This window comes from Crassostrea angulata, chromosome 5, assembly GCF_025612915.1.
Source record: "Crassostrea angulata isolate pt1a10 chromosome 5, ASM2561291v2, whole genome shotgun sequence".
NCBI classification, from domain to species: domain Eukaryota; kingdom Metazoa; phylum Mollusca; class Bivalvia; order Ostreida; family Ostreidae; genus Magallana; species Magallana angulata.
The window spans coordinates 21931017-21952462 of record NC_069115.1 but is presented as its reverse complement, the minus strand read 5'-3'; the positions used below and the strand labels follow the sequence as shown (position 1 = coordinate 21952462).

At 33.2% G+C, this 21446-nt stretch overlaps 1 protein-coding gene and 1 long non-coding RNA gene across 2 annotated transcripts; both read right to left on the bottom strand.

Moving 5' to 3' along the window:
* Positions 1-1731: 1731 nt before the first annotated feature.
* Positions 1732-5597, bottom strand: LOC128184192 (uncharacterized). Its single transcript, XR_008243702.1, has 3 exons — positions 5466-5597; positions 5028-5180; positions 1732-2021 (listed from the first exon to the last, which is right to left on the bottom strand). It is a non-coding gene; the product is annotated as an uncharacterized LOC128184192 (long non-coding RNA).
* Positions 5598-7862: 2265 nt separating this feature from the next.
* On the bottom strand, positions 7863-15321 carry LOC128184171 (ashwin-like). Its single transcript, XM_052853537.1, has 4 exons — positions 15186-15321; positions 11324-11517; positions 9767-10163; positions 7863-8092 (listed from the first exon to the last, which is right to left on the bottom strand). The coding sequence occupies exons 1-4, from the start codon at positions 15285-15287 to the stop codon at positions 8027-8029; spliced, it is 759 nt and encodes a 252-aa protein (XP_052709497.1). The 5' UTR covers positions 15288-15321; the 3' UTR covers positions 7863-8026.
* Positions 15322-21446: the final 6125 nt, after the last annotated feature.

Here is a 21446-nt window from a genome sequence, read left to right as displayed (position 1 = left end):
TAAATGTCTGAGCATAACTTTACTTACAGTATGGCCTTCTAGTGTGAAGAAATGCAAATTCAGAACATCTCCCAGATCTACATGTAGCTGCCATTTTGACCAAAGAATGAGGCCCAAGGGCTACAGCACTTTTTGTACATGTACAATACAACCCCTCGTTTATTTAAAGAATAAAGAAATCTTTTAAATTGTATGTGGTGTTCATTTTCGTCGGGCGTGTTCAAATCAATTAGAACCATAGAACCTTGTACTTTCAGTAGGACGTCTGTCGTCGCCATATTTTCTTTGCATCAAAACAAGTTTAGAATGACGTTAGTTTCAAGTGAAATATATACAGATTGCGTAGTCTAAGCCCAAATGCCAGACAAATCTTGTTGGTTTCAAAGATCAATGGCTGAGTGGCTAGCAATGAAATAGTCATGTCTACGTCACATTTTTGTTTGACTCAACTACCCAAAGTCCAAGCTCTTGTTAAAATGGTTCTGAAGCCCGAGGATCTTTCTGATAGATTTGATAACGCGGCGACCTTAATTTTCAAAGGTTGTACATGTACGATTATCTTTACCCCGATTGTGCCCCAACTGTACGTCATTTGCGTCATTGATGGATGAAATTTATTGATTATACGTAACAAATTTGATTTCTGCAGTAATGTTATCATAGGTAAAGACATTAGAAAATGTAAATAAATAAGAATAGAAAAAATATAGAATGTGATACAAAAAGAAACAGCAAGATTATATAAGGTTGTTTGTAAGCATTAATATACACATGCGCTTAACATCAGTGCAGTTCGTGGACACGGTGTTGAATTTTTTTAAATTTTTGTTTATTTGTTTGTTATGTTTAAATAAATTGTTTGTTTAATAAAGAACTATATATGATAAGAGTTAAATTTTGCCCCCATAATTCGCCATTTTTTAAGTGTTTCGGGTACAATAAAATGTTAAATAATTTTTTAGAAGAGTTGATATAGAATATATTTTTCATCTATTTATTTGATTTTTTTGGCACTCACTGGCAGTATATGACGTCAGAAGTGACGCCATTTCTATAATTCAATCAAAATCAGCCAAAAATTGACATTTTTCTTATCTATTTACGAATGTGAAATATAGAGCGCATGCTTGAACAAGGAACATTTTTTTGTCACTTATTAGTCTTGGCTAGATACATCTCTGATTAAAATATTTTATTTGTTCAAGAATGCGCTCTATGTTTTTGGAAGGAAAAACTGCTTGAAAACAAGCTGTTTTAGCTAAAAATGCAAAAATGGCGGGAAAAGGTTGTCTTTACAATGTCATATTTCTAAATTGTGGGCACATGAATTAAAATGAATATTATGTAAACACATCACATACATATCTGTACTAAGAAAACAAAGAATGATAGTAAAATAATGATGTTCATTTTAGGGGGCCATTTTAGGCCCTTATCATATATAGTCCTTTGTTTGTTTGTTTGTTATGTCTAAAATAATTAAAAGATATGTCTTGCTCTCTTTTAAATTCACAATCTCCAATCATTTATAACAACAAAACTCGAACAGTAGTTTCAGTTTGCAAATGTTTTGGAGTGTTGGTGAGGGGAGTCTCGCTTCCATTCAAGATTAAGTTTCCCGAACATTTAATATTTATTATATCATTAGACAAACCATCCTCTGATGAGTTCTAATTATAGTATATTTCAACAATAGAATGACATATAAAAAAACCCACCTAAATACTCAAATAAAAATCAATAATAACTTCCTTTATTTGAACCATCAAATGAATATGTGTTACGTTTTTGTTCTTAACAGTATTTAAATCACACTTATAGACATGGCATCTCTGATAGTCTATGGAACGCTGTTATTTTTTGTTGTGTTCACTGATAGTCTATGGAACCTTGTTATTTTTTACAGAACTCGTGGCATTCCGCCTCAAATTCAACACAGAAGTCCCCGGCTCCAGATAATTGTTTCTCGATACAGAAGTCAGATGCGGCGTAACTGAACGCCACAGGCATGCTGTCAATCTCTGAATCAAAAATAGAACGTTAATTATAACATTATTGATATCATATTTATGCATAATATATATAAATGTAGTACATCTATGTTTAAGCTTATTTTTTATGCAAGAAATTAACTCTATAACTTGCAAAAAGATTCAAACAAAAGGACTATGTGCGGTATGGTCAAATATCTGCCCCCGATTTCAACCAATTTTTAAATAGTATCGTATAAAAATAAAGTCTTCACAAATCATTGTATAGAGGATGCCTATAACTTCAATATTGATTTTAGTAATCATTGCTCATTCGCTGTTTATCTATGACGTCACCTAAATGGTCCAATTCCCGCAAATTTGCAAACAAATGAAAATATTCTCATTTTTGCACTATATTTTGCATTCGGAAGTATAGAGCGCAGGTCTGCTCAAGTGCGATTTTAACGTATGTTTTTCTTCAGACAGTTATACACGTTATACTAAAAAATGGTACTTGAGCAAGCCTGCGCTCGATGTTTCCCAGTCGAAAAACCATCGGAAAACACCCATATTTTGCTGCAAAACACCAATTTATCAAAATAATGCAATCTTCATGACGTCATTCCTACATTATGACGTCACTGTGGTGATCACCTTTTACACCTTTACTTCCAATATGATTTTAACTATCTTTCACTTTAATTGTAAAGCTCTTTCTAAAACTTTGATTTTGGGGGCAAAAAATGCATAAAACCGCACATAGTCCTTTACTTTATCCCCCCCCCCCCCCAGAAAAAAAACGCATTTAAACAATAATAGGCCAATTGGCCTTAACGGTCACCTGAGTAGCATATATCCCATACACAAACTTGTCGAGGAGACTCATAATGCATTTAATAAATTAGGTTTCATTCTGGAGTAGAAACATTATAAATTTGTAATGACGACCACCTCTCTGCCTAAAATCTTTCAAAAAGAACTATGTAACCTATAATTTTGGCGAAAAACTTCAAGATCTGGTCTACAAAATCATGAATTCAGTTTTCCTTTCAGGTGTGTGGGAGTAAAGAAGATAATTTTTTAACATTATATGCATTAACACCTATACATCTATTTTGACCCTGTCCTAGAGTCAAAACCCATATTCCAGGGGACATGAAAATGAAAATTTCAGAAGGGGACGTCCTGGTAAACATAATTATAAGTCCTGTTTTTATACAGATGACCCAGGGGTCATGAATTTCACAATTTTGATAGAGGGCCTCATGAACATCATAACCAGACAATTAGTTCGTAACAAATATATATGGGAGTAGAGAAGAAGATTTTCTAAGATTTAATACATTTTTACTTTATGGCCATATTGGCCCCACCATAGAGCCTGAACCCCTGACCCAGGGGCCATGAATTTCACAATTTAAATAGGGGCCTCATGGACATCATAATCATGCATTTAGTTTTTAACAAATATATATGGGAGTAGAGAAGAAGATTTTCTAAGATTTAATACATTTTTACTATATGGCTATATTGGCCCCGCCCTAGAGCCTGAACCCCTGACCCAGGGGGCATGCATTTCACAATTTTGGTAGAGTGATTCATGGACATCATAACTATGCAACCAGTTTTATCCTTACAGGCGCGGGAGTAGAGAAGATTTTTGAAAATTTGGCTTTTTTTTGCATACATGTATTTGGCCCCACATATGGCGGCCCGGGGGTGGTAGAGCCATAAATTTCACAATTTAGAAGTATCTTACCATAGAGATGTCTTACACCAAAAATGGTAACAATCAGCCTTGTAGTTTTTAAGAAGAAGTTGTAAAAAAAATGTTAATTGTTAACGCATGACACACGACGACGGACAAAAACGGATAGTAATAGGTCACCTAATAAAATGCTTTCTTTGGTGATTCATTCGGGGTTTGAAGATAACGACACTGCAGAAAAATACATATAACCCGCGTTAGTAAGTAATTTTTTCTGCAATGATCGCTACTTTCATAACCCGCATGGATCATCAAAAGAAAGTATTGTATTATATTTATTAACACATTTCTTTTAACTAATTATAATAAATTGATTATGAAAAGTTAGTAAAATTCACTAAATTACAGTTGGTGTACATAAGTACGTTTCGTTGTAGCTAAAAGAAACAGCCAGGCTTTGTCTCATGTATGCTTTGTTAGATTTAGTCAAAACCGGAAAAAGTGGGAAAAACCCAAAGTGAAAGCATATCACTAGTTATCAGCTAATCGAAAGTCTATCTATATGGTGGATCATGCAATTTCTCCAGCTAATAATAGACCGCTTAATACCATTATTTCCCTGGCAAAATAGCTATTATAATTATAGTAAGTGTGGTCAACTGTACTGTTATGCTGTTAAAACGGACAAATATTTTGTGTTGTATGTTTTCATCATTAGATAGACGATTTAGTAATTCATATTTATTCATCATTATAATGTTCAAATAATTATTCACTAGATATTAAATTCGCGGAAATTTTATTTCACCGAATCTAGCGAAAATTAACTCCGCGAGTTATAATTTTCTGCTACCTTTATACATTAGTGGAAATAATACTTGGTAGATGTAAATATAATTATATTATAAACAAATCGAATATATATACTATTTCATTATGTTTTAATCAGTCTTCATAATATCTTAACCAATTATCTTTACCAATTATGATTATAAATTGCTAATAAATACCCAATGTAATATCACAGTCTAGCGAATATTATATACCTAATAAGGCTAAAACGTGCTGTACATTTCGTTAACTTTGGTCCACCATTTCTTCTCTGTACATTGATTAAGGATGTTTACTTATCACGGACTAATGATTCGTATAAAAAGTTTTTTTCCAGCTCCTTGCCTTTCTCTTAAGATAGAGGGGGGAAGGGAGAACTAGTGCTAAAAATATCTGGGTTTCCAGTATTAAACTAGACTACCTGATATGTAAGTAAGACTAATTATAATCATTTACATTGTAGGCATAATCAAATATGTCAAGAAAAGGAAAATGGTCCTGAACGTTGTACTCACGTTGTATCGGCAGTTTCGGTTCTACGGGTTTAGCCTGTAGAACATCAAAGAAGTTGGATGTACAGACAATGCACAGGATGAAAACTACGGCATGCATGTTCATTTTACCACAAGTGCCAGGTGCAAAGATTTACGAGGAAAAAATAAGGTCTGCTGAAAATTGAAACATTCATTTAGCTTTATAAATGTACCATTTAAAGGGATTTTATCCCACATTGTCCTGTTCTTGTTATTTTTGCCAAGTATCCTTACAATCAATTCATCTTAATACGTGTATATACCCCCAGACCTCGTAGCGGGGTGGAAGTGGGGGTCGAGTTTTTCAAAAAAAAAAATGAGCAAGTAAAAGATTAAGTTACTTAAATTAACCGTCTCAAATTAGGAACTTTTTTGTAAAATAATTTGCTTAGTAATTTTTTGTAAGTTTGACAATATTACCTGTATTCAAAATTTTCTGAAACGTCCCGTCAGCTATCCTACAATTGCAGCAGTAAACATATTCATTGAACGTCCATAAATATATAATCCGTGGCTTTACATATCAAATACACGTGTTACATTCGACGATCATTCTAAAACATCACTTAATCTTTAAAAAAATGACTGATAATGCCTAATTATGCCTTATGTCAAAAACTTGAAACAGGATGCAACAAAACCTTTAATATACTATATACATGGTAAACAATGCAATACACATTCAGCTATATAGATATCAAATCAAAACCTCTTAATTTTTTCTTTAAACCTGAAAAAAATGATCAATGATAAGGGGACACTGAGTAAATTTGAAACAAATTACAGCTATGAGGAAATACATTTTTCACTGCATTAAAATTTGAATACAAATTTTAACCCCCCTCCCTCTCCCAGTATTTGTAGAATTGATTAACATATACAGCAAAATAACCGATTTCCTCCTAAAATTCATCAGTTTTTACAAACGGTGGTATCACATGTACATCATTGCAGGCACATATTTTGTTGATTTCATGTTCAAGCAACCACCATTAAAACTATGTATTTCAATGTAACTGACATATGATAAGTTGATTGGTGCAAAATCAACGACACAATTGATCATCATTTATGAATAATTATGTCCAGAGGCCTTAATCTGGCTGATTATGTATCAATATATCGTAGAAATTCTTGGTAACGGTGTGATTTTTCATCCTCCAAAAGCCACCCTCCCCCAGGAGATACTATTGACCTGATATTTGTCTTTCCCATTTATAACTGTATGACATCATGATCCAGACATAAAAAGCACTCATCTTTATCATAATTCATTAAAATAAGGTCTTGTTTTGTTTTATACCAAACTGACACAAAATTACTTCAAGAAAATGAAGAGCGTCAACTCTCTACAAATAAATAACTGGTATGACCATATTCAATAGAAAGAATGCACAGGTATAATTATTATTAAATCAGAAAAATGCATTAATTATTTGATGGTTCATGTGTGTATGAAGGAAGTGAAATAAAAACATACATTATAATTTACATTGTTTTTGAAGACACTGTTAACTGTATATTTCTATTTCATTAAACAAGAGAAATTTTAAAATATTTGCATTAAAACGCTATAACAGCATCCCTTGCAGATTTTAAAATCTCCTTTTTTAAACTGACAGTCGTGAACTACATGTACAGTGTAGACGTAATTTTAACGAAGTTCAACGTTCAGTGTAGAATGAGGCACATGTACTGTGAACCAACTTTTATTCGCTGGCGAGACATTTTCGCGAGGTTCGCAAGAGACACGTCGCCGCAAACATTTTTTGCTGTGAACCAGTCCTCAAATTTCTTCGGTTTGTACAGTATTTTTTCAGAAAATATTATCTCTATTGTGAAAATCAGTTGTCAAAAACCTGTCTAACTCGGATAAATTATGAACATAAGCGGCAGGGAATAAAAGTTGGTTTAAGTACACATGTTAAATAAGGAATCTCCCCATTTGCATATTTTTTTTATACAGTGTAATAATATCTAAGGAATAGGGAATCAGTCTTTGAGTATTACGAGGTGATAATTTTGTTCGGGGCGTGATCAAATCCAATAAATTTGATTTGATCACGCCCCGACCAAAATTATCATCTCATAATTTTCAAAGAATGATTCCTTTAGTTATTAGTTATATTTATGTAATTTTAAGCCATTGTACGATTAAACATTTAAATATACAGTAAAACTCAGTTATAGCGAAGTCCTAGGGACCAATAAGTTTACTTCGTTATATCCGTATAACGAATTCGTAATAATAACTATAGCGAATTCACTATATACATGTTTACTTTCACTAGACTATTGGTTTTTTGTTTAATTGAGGCTTAAAACAAAACTTACATTACTTTAATACCTTAAATAATCGGACTGTGAATTGAAAAATTATAAGAACAAAAAAGCATTCAAACTATTATGTTGAATGGTACTATGGTAGTGCAAACTTTTTTAACTGTACTGTAAAGAAATTCGTTATAAAAGGGTTAAATTTCGCTATTATTCACCGCTACGGACTCAATTTCAGTTCGCTATATCCGTAAATTCGTTTTATTCGAATTCGTTATAACCGTAAAATTTTGCTAAGTTTTGTTAAGAATTTTACCGGGGACTCAAAAAAACTTCGCTTTATCCGAGAATTCGCTATATCCGTGTTCGTACAAAACGAGTTTTACTGTAAATAAGCAAACCCTGCTGGCGCCCCAATTATACGGCATTTGAAGTTATGGATTATATAGTACAAAATCAATACGTAGTGTTATCACAGGCAAAGACACTGGAAAATGTAACTAATAAAAGTTGAATGACAATCACCAACACTGCAAAATGAGCATTTTCACTTAATTTTATTGCATAAGTCATTCTATTCACATTAAATATTAAATAAAATCTCTGTCCATTCTAAATTGTTTTACTATTCACACTTGACACTCTCATTTAAAATAAATCAGGTCAAATTCTCTATGATATGATCTAATAAGACTAGAATTTTTCTATGGCCATGAAATCTTTCTAGCTTTGAAATTCTTTTTAGATGAGCTGCTTTCTGTAGAAGTGTCCTGAAAAACAAAGGAAAAAAAAATTATGTGTTATTTCATCAATAATAATCATTGCGTCTTTACATTGTCAAGATTTCTTGATCATTGAAGTGTGGAGTTTCAAATGAATTTTTTCTTTCCTATTTTTTTTTTTTGGTCAAGAATTTTCGGACAAGTCAGGTTCCCTACTTCCACAAACAATGCTAACATGTCTGTATAAAATATTAAAATGGCTAATTAGTGCATTGTAAAAATCAAAGTGAAAATATTTTTTCTATGATATCTGAAATATCAAAAATTTGTATGTTAATTAACATCGATATCATGATGATAAAATTTAGTTGGGAGTTCTGATAACTGTTTTCTTTTATAAACTTCTGCTAGTCTCAAATTCTCGCCAAGTACAAAACGTTCTGGTGGAATCGGCATGCAGGAGGTACATAGTACAGTCAAACTTCGTTATCTCTAACTAGATGGGGCTGTTTAAAAACTTAGCTATATCCCAGTATTTGAGATATCAAAGGTAAAATACTTAAAATATGAGTGGTTGGGACTTAAAATCACTTTGACAAACCAATTTTATTCAAGATATCAGTGTTCGTGATATCAAAGTTCAACTGTATTTATATCCTACATGTATTATATTTTTGGAGCTTCTTTAGACAAAAGTGCAAAAGCTCCCATTAAACGGATGGTCGTCATCAATGCTACAGTCATTAAGTCTTAAAAATAAATCCATAAAAGCAGATAGCCGAATCACAGCTTGTAGTAGGAATACACTGTACTGATTTTACTAACAAATTTATCGACAACTTTAAAGCTAATACAGTAAAACACGGTTATAACGAAGCCCCAGGGACGGGCGATTTTGCTTCGTTATAAGCGTAATTCGTTATATCCGTCAAGTTTACAACATGTTATATAGTCACGGGGAATGAAAGTCACTTCGCTGTAAGCGTCATTGTATTATAAGCGTGTTCGCTATAACCGTGTTTACTGTATTGTTATATTCAGTATTGTTATACCACAGGGGCTTGTGATAAAAAAAAAAATCGTTACAAAAGTAGTTTCCTCGGAGAGAAAAAAAAAAAGGGAGGACACCATCTTGGACACCACCTCACTTCATCAGCCAATTTCTCATTTAAAAGGTCAAACTAGAGACTTGTGCCAATTTGTACTCCTTCATAAATAATTCTTCTTTAAGATCCCACCTCCATTATATTTTCTACACAAGCCCCATGGGTTATACTTGCATACAATTTAATATTCCTCTTTAAATTTCCTACCAACAAAAAGTCCAACAAAATGAATCAAAATACAAATGGTCAAGCACATGACCTTGACCTTTGACCTTCAAAATCAATAAGATTCTTCTTTTATTAATAAGATTTCATTTCAAAAAGTAAAAGGCTTTTAAAAGATATTCACTGGAAACGATAGTGTTACACTAAAACAGAATATTCATTCTTGACTTTTTGACTTTAAGGGTATAGGGAGTTTTGATATAAAAGTTTATTACAAAAGCTCAAATGCTTTTTGAGATATTGTTTGAAAATGAAAGTATTACATAGACAGAACCGAATTAATACCGCCCACTTTCAGTTAAAGCAGGGCACTGAAATTATTTTGAAAAATTCAATGAGGGATTCCGCAAGGAAACGTTACTCAAATATTATTCAAACACTATGATCTTACCATAGGTTGGTGTTCAGAGGTTTCTGATGAGTTCACTGGGGTACATTCCACCATCTTACTGCTATTAATATCCGTCTGCGAAGCTGATACTGACAGTTTACTGTTAAGTTTAATGGTTTTCTTTGGTGAAGCTGACATGTTATCATGCCCTGATTCTTTTGAAAATTCTGATTTATGGTCGATGCCACTACTGGCTGAGTTTCGCTTCAAGGTCACTTTACCGACAGCTGTGTTTGTGGACGATTTGTTTTCCGTGGAGGTCGCACTTCCGGAGCTCAGCTTGATTTTCTTCTTTCCAAAGTCAATGCAAGAGGGTGGGGGTTTGATCCTCTCCCCTGAGGAAGGAAGGTTGTAGGAGGTCAAAAACCGGGACTCAGGACCAGAGTTTCTCGTCCTCCTACAAAGGCAAGAGTTCAATTCATGTCATTTTCGAAAATTTTGTCCAGAAAAAATATGTGCACAAATTCATTAATCATAACATAAAACCATAATGTATTAATTTCTTAATATTTCCTTGAAGAAAGCATAAAATTCTGAACTCAAGTACATGTAGAAATGATTTAAATTGCCTCCATGTTCATGCATAAATGCTGTGCATATTTTTAAGTATGAATAACTTCTCACATCACTGTTTAAGGTACCTCACAACAATTACACTTATACTTTTAAGACACAACGTCACAAGATGGCGATTTAAATCTTTTGTTAAACTGTTTATATCGTTTGATTGGGTTGTTTATCATCGTAGATCAGTGGTTAAAGTATTGGGCTTCTGAACCGCAGATCATAAGTTCGAATCCACCAGGAGCTTTTGTTCATGTTAACTGAATTAAATTTTTGAAAATGCAATTTTTCATTTAAAATTGCACATTATTTTGCCTATTATACTTAAATACTACTTATCCATTATGATATCTATCAAAATCAAGTAATTTTCTGCTGATTTTAGAAAATATTTCACGGTGTAGTGAGCCACCTTAAAGGGGCATGGTCACGATTTTAGTCAAATGAAATTTTACTATTTTTATTATTTACAATGCTTTAGTAATGTACGTATTTCTAATGATCAAGTGGAATTTGACATTCAGTTGTAGAGTTATGAGCAAGATACAAGGCACACAACTCTTTGTCATGTAAACAAGGCTAGTGCCCTGTTTTTATTTACATATGTTTAATATACCAGTTACAAATCTTTTTAAAGCTAATTTGTCTATTGTCTTATTCATTTTAAGCATAAATAAACAGTTTTTAGCGTTTAACACATTCATTTTAGATCTGAAAATGGAATTTTCATCTCAACATTCAAAATGTAAACAAAAGCTTTGTTTACATATCAAAGAATTGTAAACTCTGTAACTTGCTTAAAACTCAACAAATGATACTCAAATTTTTGTTGCCTATTAGAAATGCCTAACTGAAGCATTGTAAACATTAAAATCGGAAAAATAATTTTTTACCGAAATCGTGACCATGCCCCTTTAAGTAATGAAAGTATGGTATTAAATGAATCTAGACTAACCCCCCTTTGATTATATGTTAAGATATGACTGTACACACTTTCTGTCAGAACTTTCCTCTCCTTGAAAACTGGTCACTCTATTCTTTTCCATGGCGGCCTGTCGCCGGGTCATTTCCTGTCCCCGGCGGTTCTTCCTGTAGGTTCTCTGGGGGAGAGGAATGATGTACTTGTAGTATAGGTCCACCAGCTCATCTTTCTGAAGCTGTTCCAGGTCGGTACGTCGAATGTACCTCTGTAATTTTTAGAAACAGAAAAATGAAGTAAATGATTCAAGGCTCTAAAAAAATGTCTAACATATTTTGAAACAGAAAAATGAAGTTAATTCAAGGCTCTAAAATATTTCCTTACATATTACTACATAATCGCAGGCACTAAAGCTGTATTGTTAATGCTGAATACTACCTTTAACTGTAAATCCCTTATATTATGCGAGTACTTAATTCCGCGATCCCGCTGGTTTGTATCAAATCGCGATAATAATAATATCAAATTGCGAATGTTAAACTTTTCTCCTTATTTCTTATAGTTTTCAACTCACAGAAAATAAAGGCAAGATTTTAAAATCTGTGAAGGATGCTTCTCGCGATTTTACACGGATATTAATTCCTTGCGTTTAATTAGGAATTTACAGTATATAAACTGATCAAATTCATAGTGAAATCAAGCATTTTTTTTTCATTGGTCAAGAGAATGGAGTGTATCATAAAGACATACATATACTCCTTTTAATACAAGTTATGAGAAAATAACACGATACCCCAGCTGCCTGCTACATCCTATTTCTTTATATTTTGATAATTTTTTTTGAAATTTCTACTTTATACTAGTAACTGTATGTGTCACTAGGTTGGCCAAATATTGATGAAATCTTTTCGTAAACTTGAAATGTATCCTAGCTTCCAAAATCCACACATGCCTTATCTGTGTTTGCCTTCAAAAGGAAGCCAAATATAGAAAATAAAATTACAGTACTGCAAAAGAAAATGTTCTGATTGGAATAGTGTCTGATAAAACTGTTTGAATTTTCAATAAAACCTTTCATTGGATACAAATCCACCTTATATTGTGCACTTATTGATTTCATGTCATTAGACGTTGTATATTTGATAGAATATATACTTCAGATGTCTTGATATTCATGAAAAAAAATATTGCATTTGATCTGTTCAATCTAGAAAATACAGTATGATGCAATACCAGAAATTGCATGACTTATCATCTCAGTCAGTTCAGAAAAAAAACTCTAGTAATTCAACAGACAATGAGACATGCAAACAAATACTCTTCATACTAGTCCAAGGTTTTATTTAAGTGTTTAAAATTCAATAAGTATACCCTTGCAGATTTTATAAAATTCAAATTAAGTTTATAATACATCCCATAAAATAATCTAGTAATTACATGTACACCTGTGCACATTTGAACTGCTTCCTGCTTTGTATTACGTATTCATTAAAAACTGATCAATTTTATTACATATACATGTATACATGTTATATGCATGTACACTTCCCTTCACTCTACAAAAACAGGACAAATTTTTGACAAGGTCATATTAATAACAAAGCATACGGAAAATAAAAAAGAGTGGACATTGCATAATTATAATATATACTACTTTAAAAGGTGTCAAAATATGTACATATATGTGCTTACAAAGCTATCTGATCAAAATCAGTGAAAGCAAAGCAAATGAATTCGATGGAAGGGAAAATTACCAAGATAACTTCATTTATATCATTTTTCCCTTGTAAAAATTCACAGGAACGAAAACAGATTTCCTATGGAGTACTAGGGAGATTTATAATGGGGAATGTTGATTTCTTTCCTCCATCCGGAATTCACTCAGAATACATCACACAATTTTTCAACGTTATTATCCGGGTACCTTCATCTTTTTTGCAATGGTAAATCCTCGTAAACTTTTTATTTTTAGCAGTGTATTGAAACCTGACGAGCTAGAGGGGGCGTTTCAGAGGGGAAATATTGGGATTTTTTCACACTATTGAATGAACATCATGCATCATCTGAACCAAGAGGTGTTTATAGTGAGCGCAGCTCGCCGGCGCGCAGCGCCAGCGAGCGAAGCGAGCTCTAAGAACCAGTGTGCGCGGGAAAAAGAACGAGCTAAACCTACAGTTCATCAAACAAAATTTTTTGTCTACGTCCCATAATGCTCTCTAATGTTTTCACCCGTGGTGCTATGCCAAAAATGGCCGACTTTTAACACGTAATTTACAGTGACTTAAAGTTTGAAGACACGTTTTGAGTACCGCATATGCTTTGGCGAGACTCAAAAGATTTGTTACATGCTTCCATACCTCCGTAATGAGTCGTGAAACGTAAACAAAGACGAACAAAGTCATGGATGACGTCACAGTGCAATCGCGCTATATTTCCCGAGATAAATTTAGAGGTGGATCAAACATCTGTAATGCATGTACTAGCTATTTCAGTACAGACTGCGATACCTGCCTCATTGGCGTATGATTTGTTTTTAATTTTTTTTAATATGATAATGAGATATATGAATATGAGATTTTATGTATATATATTAGCAAGAGCCATACTTTACTGTCATATCGATCCATTTTTAAGCTAATTGTGCATGAATGAATAGGGAGGAAATAAACAATAGGACATTTTGAAATAAATTAAAAAGGAATAAAATAAAAAAATAAACAGTTAAAAAAATTATGTAGATATGGGATATAGTCAGACCATTAAATTTAAAAGTGGGAAATTACACACCTACAAACAGGTACCGGGCTCTCTCTCTCTCTCTCTCTCTGGGAAGTGGGTTGCGCTGTATGTATCATAACCATTAAAATTAGTACCTTTGGCATACTTATTGTAGAGCAATATACTCTCTCAAAAATTCTTTGACGTTCGTTGATACCTAAATAAAACTATAAGTTGACAATGATGCAAGGTATGTGTATAATTCTTGCTGCGCTCGCCAGAACGGTAGCACCGTAAAACATATTAAATGTAGAATAATTTTTTAAAATATGCTGCAAAAATATCTTAGGTTTCTAGACTATAGTTAGCCATGCACACACATGAAATATTAATTTTAAAGAACTATATATGATAAGAGTTAAATTTGGCCCCCATAATTCGCCATTTTTTAAAGTGTTTCGGGTACAACAAAATGTTAACTAATTTTTTAAAAGAGTTGATATAAAATATATTTTTCATCTATTTATTTGATTTATTTGCACTCACTGGCAGTATATGACGTCAGAAGTGACGCCATTTCTATAATTCAATCAAAATCAGCCAAAAATTTACATTTTTCATATCTATTTACGAATGGGAAATATAGAGCACATGCTTGAACAAGAAAAATTTTTTTGTCACTTATTAGTCTTGGCTAGATAAATCTCGGATTAAAATATTTTATTTGTTCAAGAATGCGCTCTATGTTTTCGGAAGGAAAAACTGCTTGTAAACAAGCTGTTTTACGCTAAAAATGCAAAAATGGCGGGAAAAGGTTGTCTTTACAATGTCATATATCTAAATTGTGGGCACTTGAACCAAAATGAATATTATGTAAACACATCACATACATATATGTACTAAGAAAACAAAGAATGATAGTAAAATGATGATGTTCATTGTAGGGGGCCATTTTAGGCCCTTATCATATATAGTCCTTTAAATGGTTTAATCATCATTCGAGAATTCTTTTTTACCATAAGCCTATTATCATCTTACTTTTACCTTCAAATTGTTTATATAGGTTGCTTTGTATAGCATTGTGTTAGCTTAGCCGGTTAAGACATGACAGATGTTTTAATCACCACAACCTGACCTCCCCCCCCCCCTTCTTTCCCTGTAAACATTAAATCTTCAAACAAAACCACATGCTTTCGTACGTGTTTAGTCTTAACCTACCTGTCTAAGAATTTCGACAAGTTTGTCCTGCGACATGAGCTCCGGATACAGCCAGTCATGGTTGTCTTTAGCGGTATCTGCATTAGTCTCCACTCTTTCCATGTTTTCTGTTTCATGCCATAAAGAATTTATTGAATGTCGATCCCGACTTAAGTTGGTGCATGCGTTTTGGAAGCCGAGTGTAGTTTTCAATGCGCATGTTTATGCGCATTCTGGTATAATACAGTTGATTTATACTTCTTATGAGAATTTTTCGATACCATTTATAAAACTGAATACAATAAATAAATACAGATAAAAATATTTACATTTTTTAAGGATTTTTTATTTTTGAAACGATTTTTCCGTTTAGCATATTTAGGGTAGGGAAGCGTTGCCATTGCGCTTTTCTGACGTTATAATAAAATGAAGCTTTATAGGAGTACATGTACGTTATAAAAAATAACATAAAAGAAAAAGTAAAATTGAACGCCGTTGAAACTTTATATACAGAATGATGCTATCCTTGAAGACATTTTCCTTATTTTTTGAATGAATCCATTTATCCAATCTTCATTCGTAATGATCCAAATATATAGTAAAATTTGGTGCATCTTAATATTTTGAGATGGCTCCCATTAAAAACCAGCGGTAGAATTTAGTATTTCTTTTACATATAAGGTAGGAACTGATTTTACTTATCATATATAACAATTTGAGAAAAAAACCTATAATTGTAGTATTTTTTTTATTTGCTTTGATGTGCGGAAAATGACAGTTTCATATATATTCCTACTAATACTAGTAGTAAATGTACTTCTACTTTGAGATAGTCCCTAAAAAAAAAGAAAAAAGATTTTCTTGAAACTTCGCTAATAAACTAGAGTTGGTTTAAATTTCATATGGTTAAAAATTAAAAAACAAAGTGATTATAAATCTTTAAAATATCTTCATTGATCAATGTATGTTATAAAGAAAAATATTGTATGCAATACTTTCCGTAGGACAACAACACAGGGCAGACAAACCGTCCTTTGGTATACGTGTAAAGTCGCTTTAGGCTTATTTAATTGTGATATGTATATTTGAGGTTTTTTAAAAAAAAAAAAAAACATAATATCACTCATATCAAATCAAAATGATCTGGCAATCAAAACCGCTGTTTTTTTAAAAAGTATTTTAAAACACTGATATCACAAAAGTCCTGGAATTCTCGAATCAAAATTGATAACCATGTTATAGGACGGTGAATTCATGTGATTAATCCGATAAATCAAAACTTATAATCCAGATGTAGTAAATCATGCAGACTTGAATTATTCCGGAAACAGCAGGGAATAGAGTAGGCACGTAGCATCGTTTTTTAAAGTGTGTGTGAGGGTGGGGGGGGGGTGGGTGGGGGTTAGACTTATTCAAAATATCATGACAAGCCAAAAAAAGAAAAAGACATTCCTTATTTTCACCTTAATTTTTTACATGGTCCCAAAAAGTAAAAAAAAAAAGGGGGGGGGAGACTAAGAGATTATTCACTTTTAATGTCAATGCCCCCCCCCCCCCCCCCCAATGCTACGTGCCTGTGACAAATAGTACGATAATTTTAAAGTATGTAGCACAGTATTAAGGCATGATATATCAATGTTACAGTTGTCTTGGGGAAAATAATAACACAACCAGATATTGACAAAACATATTAGCATTATCTATATCCTTATGACTAAAATTTGTTTCAAATAAAACTAACCATTAATTAATGTTTGTAAAAAGTATTTGTATTTAAAAAACACACACACACCCCTTTTAATCTACATTATCAATTGGACAACTCTTTAACCGTGTAGGCCCATATAAGTAAATATTGCTGTCTAGTACATGGGATACTCGGATCAGGATCAAGATATTAATGGAAAATGAGTTAAAATTAACCTTTTCCTGATTGCCTTTGACGACATTTGACCTTAAAATCAGAGGGGGTCATCTACCAATCATAATTATATGTACTTTATCTGATCAAGCTGTGACTATCAAACCAAGATCTCATACAATACCGGTATCCACCAGACATTTGATTTTCTTGGATTACTTTCTTTTACATAATTATGCATGTAGAGGTGAACATGATACACATTTGTGTAAACATTTAACCGACTTAAGCATAATCGAAGTGTCAGAAAAATAACACAATGACAATTAATGAACTTTATTCTCATAACTGAATTTACAGTGAAGAGAAAATACTTATGTACAGTATATACAAACTACAATATAATAGATGAAAATCATTGATACAGGCATCAGGATAACATGAAGGGATAACAGATAATTGGTTCAAGTTAAAAAAGAGAGCTAGCTCTCTCAAATATAGTATCTACATGCTATAGTTTACAAATATTGATAAGTTGGTTTATGTTTGTGACATTAACTAGTGTTTCAAATTTTACAACATTTGAATTTGTTACTGAGACCCTCTTACTACATGCATCTAAAAGAAAACTGCCAAATTCCCAAGGCGCATCCTCTGTATTCTGGGTATATAGCCGTACGTTTCTGTTTTGTTTTGGTTTACTGTTGACCGACTACTGTATCATCTATAAAATGCTGTCTCTATCCATTACCAGAGGGCCCTATTAAAGTTCTGCATGGCCAAATACAATGGCTTTGTCATAATGACATATATAGTTAATATATGTGGCGAAGTTCATCCATGAGAATTTCGGTCAAAGACATTCAAAAGAGTTCCGGAGGCCATTTATTAAGGTTCCAGTCAAGAGAGTTATTACGGGGCGCTTTCTCCCGTAGAGGACTAATACTGGACCAACCGTGAGCTTATTCTCTTGTTGTTGGACCCAGCCTCATGAAACCTCCAACAAGCCAACACGCGTTTTAGTTTTCAGACTTTTATATAGACTTGACATGAAATATACTTTTACGTGAGTTTGGTATGCATCAGCACCGAAGGTCTGATTCCAACTGACTATAATTTACAATTCAGAATAACATATAATGAACAATGGAACAACACAATGAAGGATTGACATAAGAAGTACAGATGTAAGTAAATCAATTATCAAACAGCTATTGAGTAACGCTGGACATTTCAGCAGCATGTACATAAAAGGATTAATAAGGTGAAAGAAGCTTAAGTGTCAATAAACATAAACAGAAGTCAATTAAAAGATTAGCTGTCCATCACTGATTGTGCCTCAGGTGGGATTTATTAATGCTGCGAGGAATTTATAACGTTTATAAAACAGTTGTCGAAATAGATGAAAAGTTTTTGTAACAATTAACACAAAGTCCGAAAAACATAATTTACACAATAATTAAAAATAGTCCGAAATGAATATCAAAGCAAAGCCCTGGCCATATTTTTATTGAATGCCCTTGACTTGAACTGGTACGCATATGCACTCTGTCACGGTGTGAAATTCAATCTTTCGGACTATTTTTAATTATTATCATCTATTACTCCCAGTCAATAATATTCATTACAGCTGTAATCTTTTACTCTGTTGTTTACAGCCGAGTCGTTCCAGTTCAATACTGTTATGCTGTTTACACAAGTTTTGAATTGTTCTGTTACCAAGGGAACTTAACCGAAAGCGTCGCACCATATTCAGTAACTGTTTTTGCTCGGTGTTTTCGATTGGTAGTTCGGGTTTGACATCTTCAAATTCTATCACCGTCGGCTCCGTCATTGAATTAGGATGGTCTCTTTTTCTCTGGTTAATTTCATCGTCGTCATCATGCGACGTTTTCTGTCCGAGCCGTACAAACTCCTCCGCCATAATACCCTGTTTCAAATTCCTACCATATTTCCTGGATCGGGAAAGTGAACGTACCTTTGAGCATTTAGTAAAAGAAGCCCTTGGGGAATCGTCACAGGCAATCTCTTTTGTAATATTCTGATGTGGGACAGAGTCCGAATTCACTCGCTTCATCTCCTTCACTTCCAGAACCATTGCCACTTTCCGTTTGCTCAAAGATTTAACGTACTTCAGTTTTTGGTCGACGAGGACTTTGCATATATTGCGAAGCTGGACTTCTGCGCATCGATTCTTCCTTTCGACATAAATTGATGGCAGCCGAATAGAACTCGAGACTCTATTCTGTTGTAATAACGAAATTGGAATCATTGTTAATAGGACTTGCACTATTTTTTCTGTATTAATTAAGAACGTCCATCTAGTTAAACTTACAGCTGAACATGAAGGCAAGTTAGTTTTAATAGTGAGAATAAATTTAAATGGAAAATCGTAGAACCATAAAACCATACTGTGCATGTGTGGCGATTTAGATTGTATAAACAGATATATGTGTAATCATGCACACGACTTTCGAAATTAAATGACTTTGCGCCTTTGTTTTAAAATACTCTCGTTTTGTTCAAAAGACAAAACAAAATTGGTGGAGGTCTCTCCTGCAACGAAAAAGTGAATTTATAGCTTCGACCAACTGACGGTAACCAGACAAGATTTACATGCAGACGATAGTGCCAGGTTACTGAGAAGTGTCTGTCAAAAGGGTCATCACGTGCACTCACGTGTAAATATTGACAGAAAACTGATTTTTTTCTCTCCAGAACCGTCGATACCTCTCTTTCTTAAATTTGAATAGTTTCTCTTTTCATTTTTGTTTAATATGTAATCAATTTATGTATATAATTACATACAGAATTTATCTTAACACCGTGTCAATAATATAGATGTTAAAAAAATAAAAATCCTACGGCCATTAATAAACTTTTCCTAACCGCGTGTTGAATAGTTTCACATGACAGTTTTGTTTAATGTGTAATCAACGTATGTAAATAATTACATGAAGAATCGTGTTAACGCTGGGTCAATAATGAAGATGTTGAAAAAGAATCCCCCTTTTTAAAACACACCTGAAGAAAATTAAGCGAACGTGATATAAACAGAGTTTTTATGCTATCTTGAGCGTTCTTTCCTCGTTACACAGAATAAATTTTTCTATGTTTGCCTAATTTGAATTCAATATACTTGAAATAGATTATTATACTTGACACTATCTCCCCTTGACAAACAGAGAATAACAATTTAAAACCAAACCAAAAAGTACATAGTTTAACAAAAACCCTGGAATAGGAATCTCCCATCATTTAATTCCATTTCATGTTGTGTTTAATATACTAGTCTTTTCTATTTCCATTGCTTCCATTGAATATTTTGCTTAATTATTCTACTTTTCTATGTCAACTAAAATCACACGTATTAAAATTTTTGGCCCAAACCATGCAGTAGCAAAGCTCTTGCATCATTGTTACTTGTATAATACAGGTATATCCATGACACCTTTTATAAAGTAAAACGGATATGATATTCATCCTAATAATATTGTTTAAGTCACTCTTTTTCAAGCCCTTAAAACAAAACTAAGAACTATGACAAAATTTAAAAAAAACCCAAACAAACTAAAAGAAAAAAAAAACAAAGACTTAAAAAAAAAAAACAAATTAAAAAAACCCAACAATTTGATATAAAAAGGAAACGCACAGTCATGTAGATATAACAATTTTTAACATCTTTATTAAAGACCAGTGTAAACAATCAACAGTTACAATTCCACAAGCCCTGAACAACCAAGACAGAGCCCAGGGGTTATATTGAATTCTATTGCACATTTAAAGTCTTCCGGTACATAAAAAAAGATGTTTTACAAAGTAAATACCGTTTTGTTAATGTTACACAAACATTAATATAAACAAAACTTCTGAAAGTTTAAGCAGTTTCGACTTGAAAAACTTTGCATCATTTAGCACCATCTTCGTGTTAAGATATATACACAGTCCGGATAAAGTCATAAGCGGTTGCCGCGCGACTTTTACCTGAAGAAGCACCTCTTGGAATGGCACCGATCACCAAGCACCGATTCGGAAATGGATATAGAACCTACACTATACTATCTATTCATCATTTTTTGTCATATTTCAGTCTCCTATTAACATTGACAATGGGTTCGGTTCGCACTTGCGCCGAATATCTCCTCTGCAGATTGGCGATTCGCGTGTCACGCAGCCTTTCCTCGCACGATGACTTTTTGGCGCTAAGTTTCCTCGTATTGGGTTTCAAAATGGTCAAACTGTCCTTAGACGGCGGTGATGCAATCTCTTCCTCTTCGTCCTCAAGGGAGTAGACGCTGGATCCGTCGTCCGAACTATTTCCATCAGATCGGTATTCGTCTGCTTTGGCATTTTCCCTCAACGCCTGCAGCCTCGCTTTCTCTTTGGCTAAAAACGAAGGAGACGACACTGTCGTCTGCGCT

Coding starts and splice junctions, on each gene's coding strand:
- LOC128184171 (XM_052853537.1), bottom strand. CDS start 15,287: ATGGAAAGAGTGGAGACTAATGCAGATACCGCTAAAGACAACCATGAC. Junction 10,164..11,323: donor GAGGAAAGTTCTGACAGAAA/GTGTGTACAGTC, acceptor TTGCCTTTGTAG/GAGGACGAGAAACTCTGGTC. Junction 8,093..9,766: donor CCTCTGAACACCAACCTATG/GTAAGATCATAG, acceptor TTTGTTTTTCAG/GACACTTCTACAGAAAGCAG.